General features: G+C 43.1%; 1 protein-coding gene across 2 annotated transcripts in view; it reads right to left on the minus strand.

Moving 5' to 3' along the window:
• Positions 1-17652, minus strand: part of RIN2 (Ras and Rab interactor 2) — a 147487-nt gene that overhangs the window by 70256 nt on the left and 59579 nt on the right. For both annotated transcript variants that reach the window (XM_030196231.1, XM_030196232.1), the window contains exons 3-4: positions 16407-16599; positions 1358-1469 (exon numbers count right to left, since the gene is read on the minus strand). In XM_030196231.1, coding sequence (XP_030052091.1) covers positions 1358-1469; positions 16407-16599 — 305 coding nt within the window. The remainder of the gene's footprint in view (positions 1-1357; positions 1470-16406; positions 16600-17652) is intronic.

Consider the following 17652-nt stretch of genomic DNA (forward strand, 5'->3'; position numbering starts at 1 on the left):
AAGTCTGGTGGCCATTTGGCAACCTACCAAAAATACTGACAGGTAACAGTCTGTCCCAGTATGGCAACGCTTATGTTCTTATTTTATGGTTGCCAGTAATCTCAGGATTTCTGTTATAGTGCTGCTGAACATCACTGTTCATATGGCCAGCAGGAAGATGCTGGACTGGGGAGCTAGGTATGACAGAGCCAAGTGTTAAAGTACCTGCATATATTTCCAGAATATTGCAAATACTATTCTGTTTAGTATGTTGCACTAGTTTCCTGTGCATTATTTTGATGTTTTGGTACATATTCCCTAGTGTACACAATACCATGAGTAACAGAGGTATTTGGGGAGGCAGCTAGTAGACAGTGAAGGGGTCATTCCCTGCTGTGTTCAAAAATGCCCCTACTGTCCCCTCCCCCCCCCCCTTTTTTTTTTTAAGTACAGGGGGAGCTGTGCTAAACATCCAGTAGCTAAAATTCAGAGTAGCTAGTAGTGGCAAGTAGGGAAAGCATGCAGAGCACAGTTCATGAAATTCTTTCCAACTTTCCTGCAAGTGTCAACTCAGTGCTTAGAGGGAACATTGCTGCAGGGAGGAAATTTTTGACTTGAGATACTTTGGAGAGGGGGGGGGGGGGGGGGGTTAGAAGATGGAATTCCCTAGCAGCTATGTTTCACGGTATGTGATTTTCCTTGCTACAGAAGCTAGAATTCTTTCTTTCTTAGAAATGCAATGGACAATTTTGGGGAGTTTTTTCAATATTTGTCATGAGCTCGATGTGCTACTCAATTGATCAACTGGGGTCCCGGGAAAGGTGAATGATTACTACCCATCATTATAAGTACCCAAATACATAGGCTTTTACTATGGCTGTTGTTCAAAGGGAGGGAGGGGTCGGCACAATGGAAAGGAGGCATGTTTCGGGATTTGTAGCTCTTGTATTGGGATTTGCAGTTCTTTTGTGAATTAAGTTCTTGAATAGTTTTGTTCATAGCTGCTGATGATATCTGTGGAGATTTGTAATGTTCACCCAGGGATTATGATATCAGTTGTATGCATTTCTTTCTATGTGTGTTAGATGCTGGAGGAGGGAGTGAGTATTTTGTATACTGATGTTTGTTACTGGAATGTGCATTAATAAAAATTATAGTGGAAAAAACCCACAAACAGTAGGGGAAGAATATACTTCTGTACATGGGATGCATGAATTTGTCAAAAGTGCATACAATATCCTAGCAAATATAATTCTGAAACAATTCTGCAGTTACCATTATTTGATTTTTTTTTTATCATTCTCTAACCTAAAAAAACTCAAGTTACATTTCATGAACACAAGTGTAAAGCTGTTGATGGTAAAGTAAGCATACTCACTGTAGGAGCTTTCTTTTATTGCAAATTCTTTGAGGCAGGACCCAGATTCACTGGGAAGGCGGAGGGACAGAATTTTTTTTTGCAGTTTTGCAGCCTTCCTAACCAGGAAGCTCTGTTAAGGAAGGACACATCATTAATTACAGAAAGCCACAATTTCAGTGGCTGTAAAGACCAATTTTAGAGATAGGCCATGGAAGGGAGAAGACGTCCAATTAGATACATGGAAAATTCACGTGTATTTTACAAAGGCTTTGCCAGACACAGAGCCTCTTGAATAAAACACACATAAGGATATACAAAACTGCACATTGATGTCCTATCACACCCAGTATGAGCAGCTGTTTAAAAAGTTCCATCCCATCACACCCAGTAGAAGCAGCTGTTTAAAAAGTTCCATGTGGGTAATAAAACGTGTCCTTTTTCCCAAATGTGCATGGGAAGAGCCTTTTAAATATCACTGCTTCCAACAGCATCCATCCATAAACAGCACCCCTTCAATCTCCCCCACAAACATCCAAGAACCCTCCCCCAACTGTCCCCTCCAACAAGCTTCAAGTTTATTCAGAACTTTCTACCCCGCCTATGGGAAAACCATTTAGGCAGCTTACAATCTAATTTAAAAGGGAGAGCATACTGTAGACAAGACGGTTGACAAAAGGAAGGGGATAGAACTACAAAATAGATAGGGAAGAGGGGGAAAGTCAAACAAGGAGGGGTACTGCACATGCAATCAGAGTCTCAGCGGAACCCACATGATCTCAAAAATGAGTGAATAAATGCAGGATAATTAATCAATGGAAAAAGCATCCTTAAAAAGAAAAGTTTTTAAATTAGTTTTGAAAGTATCTAAAGACTTGACATTACGTTAAGTGAATAGGTAATATTCCAGAGTTTTGGAGCTTGAACCGAGTATGTTCCTGATGCATTTCCCTATAGGTAGGTACAGTAAGGCAATGGTGTTGTGCTGATCTAAGGGAACGCGAGAGAACATACAATACCAAGTAACGCGCTAGAAATAATGGTTCATTGGAAATACAGGTTTTAAATACTAGTAATAAAATTTTATATGTAATGCCCACTGGTTACCTAGTACACACCGTATGTAATACAGTATGTAATAGGTAACCAGTGGGCATTTTTCAAGGACAGTGTTACATGATTGTATTTTTTTTAACCATTAATGATCTTGATAGCTGTATTTTGGATAATTTGTAATCGCTGACGATCCTTAACATGGAGACCCATGTATAAAGAGTTACAGTAATCTGGCATGACCAAAGAGTGCATGAGAATGAGCAAAAGATCCACCACTCGGCCCCCTCCACCCAGGGCTGGTGCAAGGTTATTAGTTGTCCTAGGCAAACCTTCAGCTTTATGCCCCCTTCCAACTAACTCTAATGCCTCTTGTCCCCTCCTCCCCAACAATACTGTGGATCTTGTTTTCTCTCATCAATCATCCTCTTTCTACCTTTATAACTTTGTTTCTGACATTGTACCCTGGTCCCATCATAGTCTCATTACATTTCAGCTTTCCTTCCCTTTTCCCCCTGCTACTCTCAAAGCCTTCATCCACTTCTTCTAGAAAATAGGTGACTGTCTACCCTAAGATCAATACTGCTTTGCTCAACATTGTCTCACCCTTTACAAACCACACAAACTGTTTCAGATCCTTAATAAGATTGTCCCGCCTATATTACCCTCTCCCCCACCCTCTGAGTTCTTCTCTTTTCTTGATATCCTGGCAGTCGCATGGTTAGCCTCCAACATGGTTAACCTCCACTGTTCCTTCCTCTGAGATAACTGCTATTGGGCAGTAAAGGTAAAGATAGCTATCATTCAGGTTCCCCACTATTCAGGAACTCCTCAATCTTCTTCCAACATTACACTTAACCTGCTCTCCCATAGATTCCTGGCCTACCTGTCTAATGATTACCACTTCTGTTGTTGCCCTTTATTTATGCTGTCATTCTTCAATTTCTTAAATCAGGTATTGTCCCCGATATCTGGAAGCATGCCTACTACTACTACTTATCATTTCTATAGAGCTACTAGACTTACGCAGCGCTGTACACTTTAACATGAAGAGACAGTCCCTGCTTGGCAGAGCTTACAATCTAATTAGGACAGGACAAACCATCATTACACTTATACTGAAAAAAAAATTCAATATTGACCCTACTTTCCCCACTGTTCTCTCTAAGCTGAGTGGGTGTCCTCCAACTGCATTGCTAGCAGTAGGGGGTTGTGCTTTAATATTGTGTTTTCAATTACTAAGGACAGGCAGATTCCCTGGAGTCCTGCAGAACTTGCCTGTTCTTCACTATTGAAAATGTGATAGTGAAACATCACCCCCTACTGGCAGGACTGTAGATGGAGGACTCCCGCTCAGCTTAGAGGGAACAGTGCCTCTCCCCCCCTTAATTACCATCCCATTTCTAATCTCCTTTTTCTCTAAACTTTGTTGTTCTGCAGCAACTCACCTCTTTCTCAGATACAGCTTTCACACTACATCCCAGGCAAGCTAATTTTTGCACGGAACATAGCACTGAAACCCTACTTTTGTCTTTCCACAATGACATTCATTCCTCCCTTGATCATAGTGCCTCTGTCATGGTTGTCTCCTTAGACCACTCCTCTTGCCTTTGATATGGTTGACCACAACTTGCTTCATCTTCGTCTTTCTCACATGGGTCTCTCGGACACAGTATTATCCTGGTTCACTTCTTACCTTTCTCATCAACTTTTCTCTGAGGGTTCCAACTCAACAAGGTATCCTTACGCTTCAGGCATTCCCCAAGGTTTTATTCTGGCCCCTCTTCTATTTTATCTTTCTTTCCCCCTAATTGCCCTCATCTAATCCCTTGGTTGCAGTCCATATTGCTACACTGACATACAGATTCTCTATTCATATCCCCCTGGTTCTGTTGATTCTCTCACTCTCAACTCCTGCCTGGAACACGTTTCTTTCTGGATCTCTGCTTAGTTCTCAATGTCTCTAAAACTGAGTCTATCCAATTTTCAAACCCTTATTGCTCTAGCTTCCCTCCCCCTCCGATCCTGCAAGGGCATTTATTGAAATTTAGTGATAAATGACACATTCTAGAAGTTATCTTTGACTCTCATTTGACTTTTAAAGACCATATTAACAAAACCATCCAATCCTTTTTTTTTTTTTGCCCTTCAACATATTAGGTCTGTTAGACCATATCTCCACACACTGCTTCTCTCTCTTGTCATCACTCACCTCAATTCCTGTAATTCTCCCTTTTGTGGTCTTCCTCTTTCATCACTAAAGTGACTTCAAGTCATCCAATCTACATGGCGTTCACAAATTTGATCACGTAAACCAACTACTCAAGTCCGAACACTGGCTCCCTATCTCATTTTGCGTTTGATTCAAGTTACTCACATTAGTTTACAAAAGACTGTTACCCTTTACTCCAGCATATGTGGAACACTCTACTCCCGAACTCAAATCTGAACCTTCCTTTCTAGTATTCAAAAAATTATTCAAAACTCCTCTTTAACCAGGCTTTTTTCCTGTACTAATTTTGGTATTCATCATCTTACTTCTTCTTTTTACCTCTTTCCTATCTTCCAGCTCCTCTATTTTTTTTGTAAACCTACTAAGGTCATTTTGGTGATTGGCGGTATATTAAATAAAAGGAAATAAATAAAATGTGGCTAAATTCAATCATTCTCTGTATAACTTATCTATTTAAATGCCAACAAGCAAATAGCAGGAATAACTTTATAAGGATAATGTTATCTATATACATTTATATGTATATATTCAGCAGTGGCACTTGTACTTCTACCACCACTGAATTTATAAATACCTTTATATGGATAATTATCTGCATAAATTTATAAGGTTCCCGGCCCACTGAAGATTTCTTTCTATGTAGTGGTGCTAAACAAGGGGGACAGCTAGGCACAGAGGTCTGTCTCATCCTATACCACCAATCTCTCTTAACTTCTTTACCACCCCCCCTTAATACCACACTCTTCCTCCCAATCCTCTCACTCTTGTGTTCCCACCACGGCCAGTACAAGTATCCCCCTTGCCTGCCTTTCCTCCACAAGCACCAGAGCACTCCCCCTTAGTCTCCCAACTCCTATCACCATCTCCGTCCCTGTTTTATTAGAATGTGTTATGCTGCCTTTTGTACCAGACATAACAACTGTTCCTCCTCACAAAGCACCTCCTTCCTAATGTACCCCAAACAACACCAGCATTCCCCTCCTCATCCCACATCCCCCCTGCAGGCAGTGGAAGTTATGTCTTGCCTGCTCCCTCAAGCTTCAACAGTCATGAGCCATTTGAAACAGACAGACCACTTCCATATCACTTGCAGCAGCCACAGACTCTCTGAAGCAGCTCTCTCCTTTCTGGCTTCAGCCACAGCAGCAAGCAGATAGTGTTAGCATCCCAATGCACAACCCATCTGGCTCTATACTGTCTGTAGCTGTGCCATATTGAAACCTCACAGGTGGAAATTCCTGTTGATGATATCACAAGAACATGAATAGGACTTGCCATCTGAAAGGTTTCAACATGGGCAGCTACAAGTAACCGAGAGACACTTGGGTTGTACATCAGGTCACCACCATCCTCTAACTGCTGCTATGGCTGAGGAGAAGCTGATGGGGAGTGGGGGTGGTTGTGGCTGCAGGAGTGGTAACTTCAGCTAGCAAGGCTTGTGCATCCTCGCCAGCACAAGTATTGCCTCTGGGAGCACTGGAGGGACCTGTGCCCCCTCCCCCTGGGCATATTTTCACAGAACAGCATTGTGCAAAATTTCAAACAGAATAAATGCAAAACCAATTCTATGTTTGAACTGTACTTCTCAATTAAACTTCCATGTCCCTCTAAGTTTTGACTTGATAAATGCACACAGAAGTGTAGGCGTCTATTTTTATCATATTCTCTTGCTTTAAAGTGTATTTTTTTAATTATTTAAAAAAAAAAAAAACCCAAAACATAAAACAAAGATGTTAGCAGATAAGGACCACTTGGGTACATCCTTGAGGCCTATCTCCGGTCCATCTCATTTTGCCCCTTTTAAGTAAAATATCACATGGAAATCAACAATCCATCCAACATGGAAAGTTGCAGTATTGACAACTCTTGTGAAAAGGCAAGGAAGATCAAACAGAGAGCATGCAGAAAGACTGGATTTATTTTTAGGATTATTAAATTGCTTCAGGTGTGTAGGGAGAGGCCAAGCCTATTCTGCCTCATTACAGCTACATAATTTGTAGTTCCAACTTGTCTTTAAACAAGAAGGATTACAAATTAAAAGTGCAAAGAATGAAAACTAGGAATGGCTCATCCTGTCCCTAATATTTATTTATTGCATATGTATTCCACTTTTTCCCACCTCTTTGCAGGCTCAATGTGGCTTACAATACATCATGAATAGTGGAAATAAGAAGAGAACAGACATTTGGTATTATAGAAGGATCTTGGGTTACATGATAATGAAAAACATGATAGTAATATAACAAGAGAACATTTTAAGACAGTTTTGGATACATGTGGGGGAGTTCACATGTGTTAATCTTTGTGGTATGTCCTGTTCAAGAGATGGGTCTTCAGAGTTAGATCCAAGATGGCGCTGGATTGAGATTGTTACTCCAGACGTGCCTCCGCAACTTACCTGAGTTTGAGCTGAGAAAGGCAGCCGGATTCCCTTTGCTATGGGGAAACGGCGCGGTAAAGTGAGGGAGGCTCCTGTTACCCCTGCTGGTGCCGTCCTATCGAGGCAGATGACCCTGGAAAGCTGCGGTGTATCGCTGGGACCCCGGGCTACATCTTCTCCTGCTACCCGACCGGTTTTCAATAACTCGGCCAGCAGTGTAGACGGGGCTTACTTGAGTCCCGACGTCCGTGCGGCGCCGCCACAACCAGGAAGTGCCTGAGCGGCTAGTGATTCGAAGGGCCCGGAGCCTGAAATGGAGGGGACCCTCGAAGAAAGGAGCCCAGCCAAACGTGGAGGAAGTGAAGGAAACCTGGTAGGACAGGGGTTTAAAAATTTTTCTTTAGTAATGAAAGAGAATTTACAGCAGATTTCCAACACTCCTCTTCCTGAGTTTAATATCGTAGCGGTGAAACCAGCCGTAGTGACTGTTGAATCACTATGGGATCTAACTTTCTCAATGCATTCTTCGCTTCAATTAGTCCTGCTAAAAAATGCTGCTGAGATTAAGATATTGTTGGAAGCCCTGTTAACTCAAGAGCAAATTAACGCCCAACAGTTGTCTGAAATAAAAGTATTTGACAGTAAAATTGCAAATCTGGAGAACTTGAATAAAGTCACAATCAAGGACAGTAATTTCATTAAAAGGAAGTTGGAATATCTTGAAAACCAGCAGAGGAGACTTAATTTGAGGCTTGTCAATTTCCCCAGATCTCCTGTTATCTCTGCGGTTGAAATGGTTAAAAGATATTTGAGAGAGGTTTTGGGGATGCCGGGTGAAGCTCTACCACCCATTACGAGAGTGGTATATCTTCAGACTTTAATACCATCTAAAGCTGGAGGAGATCAGGCGGTTGTGGATGGAGGACTGAACCTAACATCCTTTCTGGAATCCTCTCTAGAAGTTGTTACACAAAGGACAACAGCGGTGGTGACTTTTGCACTTGAGATGGATAGGGAGATGGTGTTAAAGTTATTCTTTAAACATATGGACTCGATGTTTTTTGGTGCCAAAGTTAGGATTTTTCCAGATTTAGCTAAAGAAACTCAGGCTAGGCGCAGAGCCTTTTTGGCTCTGCGCCAAAGAGTATTAAATCTTGGGGCAACATTTACTCTTAAATTTCCTTGTATTTGTCGTTTCATTTATTTACAAAATAATTACCAATTTTCTGATCCAAAACAACTCGAGGACTTTATTAATGCTAGAGAAGCTGAGAATGTTATTGTTAAAATTTAGATTTCCATGCGGACACTGTATGGTAGATTGAGAATGTACCCGGAGTATGTAACAATTTGTTATTATTTTCCTTTATGTATTATAAGTATATCTTGGATTCATTTAAGTATTTCCAATATAGTGGTCGATGTTTAAGGTAATAATGTTTCCCGTATTGTGACAAGTAGTTGTCCCAAGAATGTGATTATTTCCTTTAGTTTCTTTTTTTTCTTTGTTACTGTATGCTTCTATGAGAAGATGTGTAATTTGAAACTATAAATAAATAATTAAAAAAAAAAAAAAAAAGAGATGGGTCTTCAGTAGTTTGCGAAAGTTGGTTAGATCATAGATCGTTTTTAGGTTGTGCTCGTATATGAAAAGGTTGATGCGTGCATTAGTTTGTATTTTAGACCTTTACAGTTGGGGAAATGAAGATTAAGGAACGTGCGAGATGATTTTTTAGCATTCCTGGGTGGTAAGTCTGTCAAGACTGACATGTAGGCTGGGGCTTCGCCATTTGCTAGCCCTTCAGTTCTTCCCTCTCTAGATCCTCTTCCAACAGGTTGAGTACTGCAGAAATTCCCTGTCTTTGAGAAGCTGAACACAGCAGCGTCTGGACTGGAATCTCATTCTGCACTTCAGTAGGCATTAATCAGGCATCCCCATGTAGATGCGCTAGCCAAGCTCCAGCTGCTTTATATAAACTGGAAATACTGTCTGCTTCTATAATAAATCTAGACCAGTGCACTTCATGAGATCTTATTCAAAGCTATCCCTTGATCTCCTTAGTGCAACGCAGAGCTATCACTGAGGAACCAATGTAATAAAAAGTGTCAAGTCCAGTGCAAAGTATAACGCATGGTTGTGCACACATTTTAATTTGCACGGCTCTACACCCCATGCAGGAAGAAGTTTTGCGTGCAAATACAGCACGCATAAAAATTGCCATTTAGACTCTATGTGTTACGGTCGGTGAGTTCTTGTGCCATGCAAAGCACCGGCGGGTGGCCCGTGTTCAGCTGGCGGCCGAACAATTCCCAAAACTTCACCTATGACAACCGCCGTTCCCCGAGGGTTGAGCCCCCAGGTGCAGGCAGCCGCCAGGACTTACAGATGCGGCTGGGATCGGAGTCGGGCAGCGAGCAAGCGGACTGGTCAGGATACTGGCAGTGGTCGAAGCAGGCGGCAAGCAGGGAAGAGTCCGAGGTCAGGCAGTGGTCAGATCAGGTCAGGTGATAAGCAGTAGTAGGTAAACCACGCAGGAGCTCAAGCCTACCTCTTTAACAAGGCCTACCTCGAGAACCCTTAACTAACTTTAACACAAAACCTCTCCACATGTATCCAGAATATATTTTTCAATAACTGCTTGACCAGATCCTCTTGTCTTCTTTGACTTCTTTGTAACACCAATTGTATTCTTTACCCTGGTATGGCAATGCCATAACAGTTCTTTGTAAGCCACACTGAGCCTGCAAAAAGGTGGGAAAATGTGGGATACAAGTGCAATAAATAAATAATAAGTCTATCTACCAAAGTAGAAGCCGAAGCAAAGAGGGAAGAGAGGATGCCTCCTTAAGTAGCCCTCCCCATCAGGAGTCCCACGATCAGCTGGGCAGGAGAATCTCCATTGGTAGAGCCGCCGAGGAGGAAGGCAGCGAGGAGCCAATCCCTGCAAGGCAGAAGGCGGGGCAAAGATGGCCACGTTCCGGGATCGCCCGAATCGGGCAAGCCGCACGACAGACCCCGACGTGACCCCCCCACAACCCGCAGGTGAGGCCCAGCCCTGAAGCACCCTCGGAGCGTTGGCTCCGTGAGAAATGGCCGGTGCTCCCCGCCCGATGCCCCGACCAGCATAGTGAGGCCCTGGAGCACCCTAGGAGCGCCGGCTCTGCCAACATGGTCGGCGCTGCACCCCCGAGGACGCGACCCGCATGGAGGGACCTGCTGAGGGAGACACACGAGGTGAGGAGTGTGACTCTATGCTAATAAAGGCATTAGCTACAACTCCTTGATGCAGAGGAGTGCCTAGAAAACTGAAAGTCTAATAATGCATGCTGTTTTTAATTCAGGGAATTTAACTCCAGCCAGTTATTTTGTTTGTGGCTTTTCTTTCTAGAGGAAAGATGGAGTAATGAAGTGAAAAAGAGGAGAAGAGAGATTGGCACCCTTGACTCCAGCTATCATCACACATGTATAGTATGTTTTACTTCTATAAAACCTTTTTTTTTTAAATAGCTATAAAGCATGCTAAGTATGCAGAATGTAAAGTCATATGTGCACAAATCTGAAATTTTGTGAGAAGAAATTAGCGTATGTTTTATGTGTACAAGATTGGAAACTGTGGGGATCATTTTCAAAGCACTTAGACTTACAAAGTTCCATAGGGTCCTATGGAGCTCATTTTCAAAAGAGAAAAAAGTCCAAAAAGTGGAATAAATCTGCATTTGGATGTTTTTCTCACAAAAACATCCAAATTGGTATTTTCAAAAACAATTTCTAGACTTTTTCTATGAAGTCCATCAGAAGTGCGTTCAAATCACAAGAGGGTGTGTTAAAGGTGGGATCTGGGCGTTCCTAACACTTGGACTTTTTTCAGCCATAATGGAACAAAACAAAGCCGTCCAGGACTAAAACTAAGACGTTTTGAGCTACACCTGTTTTTACAACAAATAAGGCACAGAAGGGTGCCCCAAATGACCAGATGACCACTACAGGGAATCAGGGGTGACCCCCCAGTGGTTACTGACCCCTTCTACACCCCACAAATGTGAATAGAAATATGATTTAGCAATCTCTATGACTGCCTCAGATGTTAGAGCCAGGTCTACTAGAGCAGCATGCAGGTACCTGGAGTAGTGTAGTGGTCAGTGCAGTGCACCATGGAGTGGGGGGCCTCTGTTCTCTATCTCCCTCTAACTGTCACATTTGTGTTGGAAACTGTGAGCTGTCCAAAACTCACCAAAAACCCACTGTACCCACATATAGGTGCCCCCTTCACCCATAAGGGCTACTGTACACAGCTGTGGGCAGTGGGTTTTGGGGGGCTCAGCAGACAAAATAAGGGAGCAACGGTGAGATGTGTACCTGGGGAGCATGTTTTTGAAGTCCACTAGGGTGCCCCATTTATCTCCTAGGATGTCTGGGAGACCAGTCTACTAAAAATGCTGGCCCCTTCTACATCCCAATGGCTTGATTTTCTACATTTTTCACCAAAAATGGACCAAAAAACAAAATGGACCAACATGGACCAAAAAAAAAAAATCCAAAGCACAAAACCTTGTTAGAAACAGTATTTTCGGAAACAAAAGATCTATGTTTTTCTTTTTGGAAAATGAGCTTCCTTCTTACTCAGATTTTGGACGTTTTTTTACAAAATGTCTAAAGTCAGGCTTAGACGTCTTATCGAAAATGCCCCTCCATGTAATTTTGTGAGTCTAAGTGCTTTGAAAATATGCCTCCAAGTGCACCAAATCCAGAATTTTATACACGTTATATATTGCAATAACGATTTTTTTTGCCTGCAAAATCATTCAGATGTGTGCATAGTGCCCAGTGCAGAAAACCATGCATACATTACCTTCCTTTATGCACACAGCTTTTCTGCTGCAATATTTATATTAGTTTACTGCATTAGAAGCAATTTTTTTAAACATTACATCAGCTCCTAAGGATTGGCTAGGGATGAAGGAAGTGTTAGCCCCTAAGGAGGGTTGGGTATCCACCCAGGCAAAGGACTATCCCATGGTTGAAGCAGAGAAGTTCCAGTTAGGTGACATTTGTGGATCAAGGGGTGATAGGGGACCCGGGAAGAGGTTGAAACCTAAAGCTCTTAAGAGATTGGATAAGTAGAAGGAGCTGGTTCCCTCAAGGCAGGTAGAAGCAGTAGGAGAAGAGGCGATGAGTAAATTTCACCCATTTCCACTGGAGCAGAGAAGGGATCAAAGCCTACTAGGAGAAAGCAGAGGGTTCACAGACTAAGGAGGAGAGAACCTATCTGACATAGGAAAGTTAATAACATCCTATACAGAGTACATGGAAACATCTCCAAGAGGGAACAAAGACAGATCATGGTCCCTGAAATTTTTAGAAAACTTGTTGACGCTGGCACATTCCCATCCATTAGAAGGACACTTAGCAGAAGCAGGGATCTTAGACAGACCTGTTGCTCAGTTCTTTTGGCCGGGTATATACCAGGATGTTAGGAAATACTGCTGTTCATGTCCTGAATGTCAAAAGGTGCCCTAGAGGGTGACTGAAAGGTCCTCTCTCATTCCTCTGTCCATTACAGATCAACCACTAGCATGGGTAGCCATAGATATTGTTGCACCTTTAGACAGGAGTTCCAGTGGTCACCAATGTATCCTGGTCATGGTGGATTACACCAACAGATAACCTTGGGTGGTTCCAATGAGGAAAACTTCAGCCCAAGGTATAGCCCAAGAATTGCTAGCAATTTTTTAACACACGGGGTTCCCTCACAAAATTTTAACTGAGAGACCAATTTCTTGACTCAGAACCTAGAGGGCATGTTTAAACTGTTTGGAATAAAGAATGTGAGAACTGCAGCTTTTCACCTCCAGACAGGCTTGTAGAACGATTTAATCAAAGACTGATTCATATGGTGAAAAAATATTTTGGAGAGGCTATCAAAGATTGGGATATGGTCTATATCCTGTTTGCATACCGAGAGGTAGCCCAAGCGTACTTGGGATTCTCCCCCTTTGAAATCATGTTTGAGTGGACACTCAGAAATTTGTTAGAGGTGGTAAAAGAAGCCTGGGTGGGGGAAGAAAGAGAGATTAACTTGGTACCGGAGTATGTCCAAGAAATAAGAAGGAAATTAATGAGGATAGAGGAAGTAGCAAGAAATAACCTAAAATAAAAGTCCAAGCACGCCAAAAGGTATATTATGATCGAAAGGCTAAAAAGAGAGGGTTTCAACCCCATGACAAATTATTAATACTGATACCTACATCAACTAATAAGTTATTAGCCAGCTCTTTTGTAGTGACCTGATGGTTAGGCCGGTGACCTATAAGTCAACCAGAGTCAGGGAAACTCGGGTATTTCATGTAAACTCCTTAAAACCCTGGGTAGAAAGAGAAGGGCTAGTTACACAAGTAGTGAAGAAATAAGGAGTCAGACATAGGGAAAGTAGGGGATGAGCACCCCATTAAAATCAGGGAGTCCCTAAATCCCCAACAGAAACTACAACTACTTTCATTGATACATCAGTTCCGGGATGTATTTTCTCCGATGCCAGGGCATACCCATGTGGGGACCCAACGGATAGAAACCATACCAGGGAAAGTGATTGGTCAGAAAGCTTATCAACTTCAGGAAGCCAAAAAGAAAGAGGTGAAATGGGAGGTAGTGGAAATGTTGCGGTTGGGGATACATGAAGAGTCAACTAGTGAATGAGCTAGTCCCATGGGTTCACCCATTTTTGTGTGGACTTTTGGGGTGTTAATAGTATCTCCTAATTTGATGCCTACCCTTTAGAAAAAAAGTCAAAAGAAAGAAAAAAAAACAATTTCATTACCCATCAGGGCTTGTATTACTTCAGAGAACTGCCATTCGGGCTCCACGGAGCCTCCTCTATATTTTAGATTATTAATCAGATACTGAGACCCCATCAAACTTTTGCCTGAGCTTATTCGGATGATGTAGTCATCTTTTCTAATAGCTGGGAGGAACATTTGAAACAGTTGGCAGCTGTCTGTGAATCCCTTAGGCAAGCAGAGCTCACTGCCAACCCCAAAAAAGTGTGCCCTGGGATAAAAGGAGGTCCAATATTTGGGCTATTGTGTAAGGGGGAGGTTGGGAAAAACCTATGCCCTCAAAGGTAGAGGTAATTCAGAATGTAAAGAACCCCTCAGACTAAGAAGCAGTTATGAGCATTTTTAGGCCTGATAAGATATTACCAAAGTTTTACCTATCTTTGCAGAGTTAGCTGCCGATCTTACTGCATTATTATGAAATTCCCAACCCAATAATTTATTATGGAAAAAAGTGGCAAATCGTGCCTTTACTCAATTGAAGGAATCCCTATGTAAAGAGCCAGTCTTAAAAGATATAGACTTCCACCAAGAATTTATTTTAGAAACTGATATACCTCAGTAGGAAATCGTCTGAAATAGAGCAACGATATTTCACCACTGAAAAAGAATTCCTGGCAGTCTAATGGGCTATTTAATCACTCTGCTATTACCTCCTGGGAAGGCATTTCACACTACTAACAGAGCATGAATCCCTGAAGTGGCCGAGTCAGATGAAAACCAACAACCCCTGATTTGTGTTGTTATCTGACCAGTGGCATTCCTGGGGGGGGCTGGCACCCGGGGCGGATCGCTGATGCGCCCCGCCCCCTGGGTGCAGCACACCCCTCCCGGCGAAAGGACACCCCCGCGAAGGAACCCCCCCCCCCCCCCACCGGGTGCACGCCACTGGGGGGGTGCCGCGCGCACCTGTCCTCCATTGTTCCATGCTTCTTCTCTGCCCCGGAACAGGAAGTAACCTGTTTTCCGGGGCAGAGAAGAAGCATGGAACAACGGAGGACAGGCGCGCGCGGCACCCCCCCAGCAGCGTGCACCCGGGGCGGACCGCACTCACCGCAACCCCCTAGGAACGCCACTGTATCTGACTCTCCAAGCGTATGACTTTAGTTTGACACAGAGTTGGGAAGGCCCATGTAAATGCTGACTTCCTATCCAGGAAAGGAGGTAGCATTAGGAGGATCCAGTCTTGACAGTGGGAATAAAAGTCCCAAAACAAAGGGGGGAGGTATGTGATAGAGTGTATGTCAAGTCACGGGGAGGTTAGGGAGGAGAAGCCAAGGGGACATCCAACAGGTCTATAGACTGGAAACCTGGGTTTGAGGTTGGTTTCATAGTCCACTTGTACACTTAGGGCGACTGGAGTGGGATCCTGCTGTGGGTGGTTGTAGTCAGGCAGGGAAGGCTACGTGGGAGGTGGAAGAGGGGACTAATCCTTCAGAATTTCCATTAGTACAATTCCCTAAACTCTGGGAGCAAGCCAAGAATACTCAGCTACTGAACTGTTAACTGGAGAAAAATCTGCATCTCACCTGCATAAAGAAAGTGACCTGTGAATATTGTTTGCTGAGAAAAAACCCTGAAGGAGATAACAGGACGCTGTTAGGCCCCATAAGAGGGCAGGAGGGGGCTGCCTGTCTGTCCAGGACTCTAGAAGACAAAAGACTTTTTATTTGTCGGGAGCAAGGATTCACTGCAACTGTACAGGGGGAACTAAAGAAAGACTTCCCAGCAGTTGAGCCTAATGAAGTAGTACTTATTATACTCCTTTTTGTAAGGAGATGCAATTCCATCTTGGAGACCAAACTCAGATGGGAGAGGCAACCCTCATGGAGATCGAAGGAACTGAATTAAGGAGGATTGTGGTCTGATCAGAGAAGCAAGGCCTGGAGAACAGTCAAAAGTGGGTAAGATAGGTACTGGGCCACACTGGGAGGCAGTCAACAGTGAGTAAGCTAGAAACTGGGCCGCACTGGGAGGTTGGAGAGACACTAGATCTTCAGGTGGGGGTGATGGTGGCTGGTAGCTAAGAAAGGTAGGGATGTTGAATTTGTGGGAATGGCGGGGGGGGGGTCACCACCCCAGGCAATCCTTACCATTGGGTGGGCCTGAGCATTTTGCCAGGCTCGTTCAATGGTAGCTATGCAGTATAATCTTGTTATCTAAAAACCCTGCTACAGTTCACATTTCCTGTGCTCCTGGGACCTTGTAACCAGGGCTCCAGCTTCCTTTACAACTTGTGAAAGTTTTTTTTTTTTCTGTTGTTTTTTTTTTTTTGGTTATTATTATGAACTGAAAATGAAACTGCATGGTGTCTTAAGTCTGGGTTTTGAGGGGTAACAATCAGGACAAAGGAGGGAGGAAGACTGCTCCCACTACAGTGGCAGCTCTTGGTGGACAATGAGTGCCAATGAGGAAGCACCTCTTGGATCAGTGAGATTTTTCAAATTACCCACCATGACATCTGCAATGGGGATGGCAAAAACAATAGAGTGGGGGGAGGTAAAAAGCCAAATCTCCTTCCCCCTACACCCCCTCCCTAAAAAAATGTAATTATTTCAAACTTTGACTCTTACCCCAGGAGGTTGACACTGTAGGATGTTCACTGCTTCCTCATCACTCAGACTGAGCTGCAGCCAAACAGGATGGGTATGGAGAAGCTTGTCCAATACACTGAGTTTTTGTGAGAAACTGTTATATCCAGAATCCCTGGTAAAGGCTTTGAAGTCCTTCTTTTCCAGGTACATGTTTTCCATATCTTTCACTAAGCTGAAAGAAAGAACAAAATATATTCATTAATGTAATAACATGTAAAGTAACATAGTAAATGGTGGCAGATAAAAGACATGCATGATCCATCCATTCTGCCCAACAGTAACATTCATTATCAAATCATTATTGAACCAACATTCAAACAGTATTACAGCATTTTACTTGCTAAGTTCCACTTTACAATGTCTTCTCCTCTTCCACTGAGCTATACATCACTCGCACTCATAGAATGCAATATGAATGTTATATAAATTACGCATACTTGATCCCGATTTCTCTTTGCGATTTGTAGGGTTCAGACCATAGAAAAGTTTGTCCCTCCCACTGACCCTACTTCCCAACTACTGGTGTTGCCATCAAAGCCAATCCTGATCTGTCTTGTCATATATGGGAAACAGACTGTAGAAGTCCATCTAGCATTGGCCTCATTTCCTCACTGATGGAGCTGGCATCTAAGCATCATTCCTGCCCGTCATAAATGAACTTATAGCTTTTCATGTGTTAAGTTTTGTTTTGCTACTATCCACTTTCTATTAAGGGATTGTCACACCCTGAGCAAGGGTTGAGGGTGGGCCTGTGAAATAACACAGCTGGACAAAGGGATAAAAATGAAAACAAGTGTTTATTTAATTGAATCCTGAGGCCTGTTATATCACAGGACCAGGAACCAAGATAGAATACCTCTGTAGTTCAATAAGCAGTCTTAAGCAGGCCTCAGGCTGGTGAAGTCTGAACACAGTCTGTGGCTGGTAGTGTGGCCCTCCCCCAAACACAGCCTGTGAGTCTTCCTCAGTTCTTCTCCAAGTACTAGGGTCTGAGCTCCAGCCAGACCTCACAGCAAGGCTTGTCAGCCTCAAACAAGAAGCAAAAACGGCTTACTTCAGCCAGGTCACAATTCTTAATCATAGGTGGTTGTGGTGTACACTGGAGCTTCAATTCCTTCTTCTCTCTGGACCTCCTTAATCTCAGTCTGGCCCCCTCTTATATACTTCCTGGTTTAGGCTCCACCCCTCCTCTCGGCTCACTTCCTCCCAGATGGGACTAGTACTG

The sequence above is a fragment of the Microcaecilia unicolor genome, chromosome 3 (genome assembly GCF_901765095.1).
Source record: "Microcaecilia unicolor chromosome 3, aMicUni1.1, whole genome shotgun sequence".
Taxonomy (NCBI): Eukaryota; Metazoa; Chordata; class Amphibia; order Gymnophiona; family Siphonopidae; genus Microcaecilia; species Microcaecilia unicolor.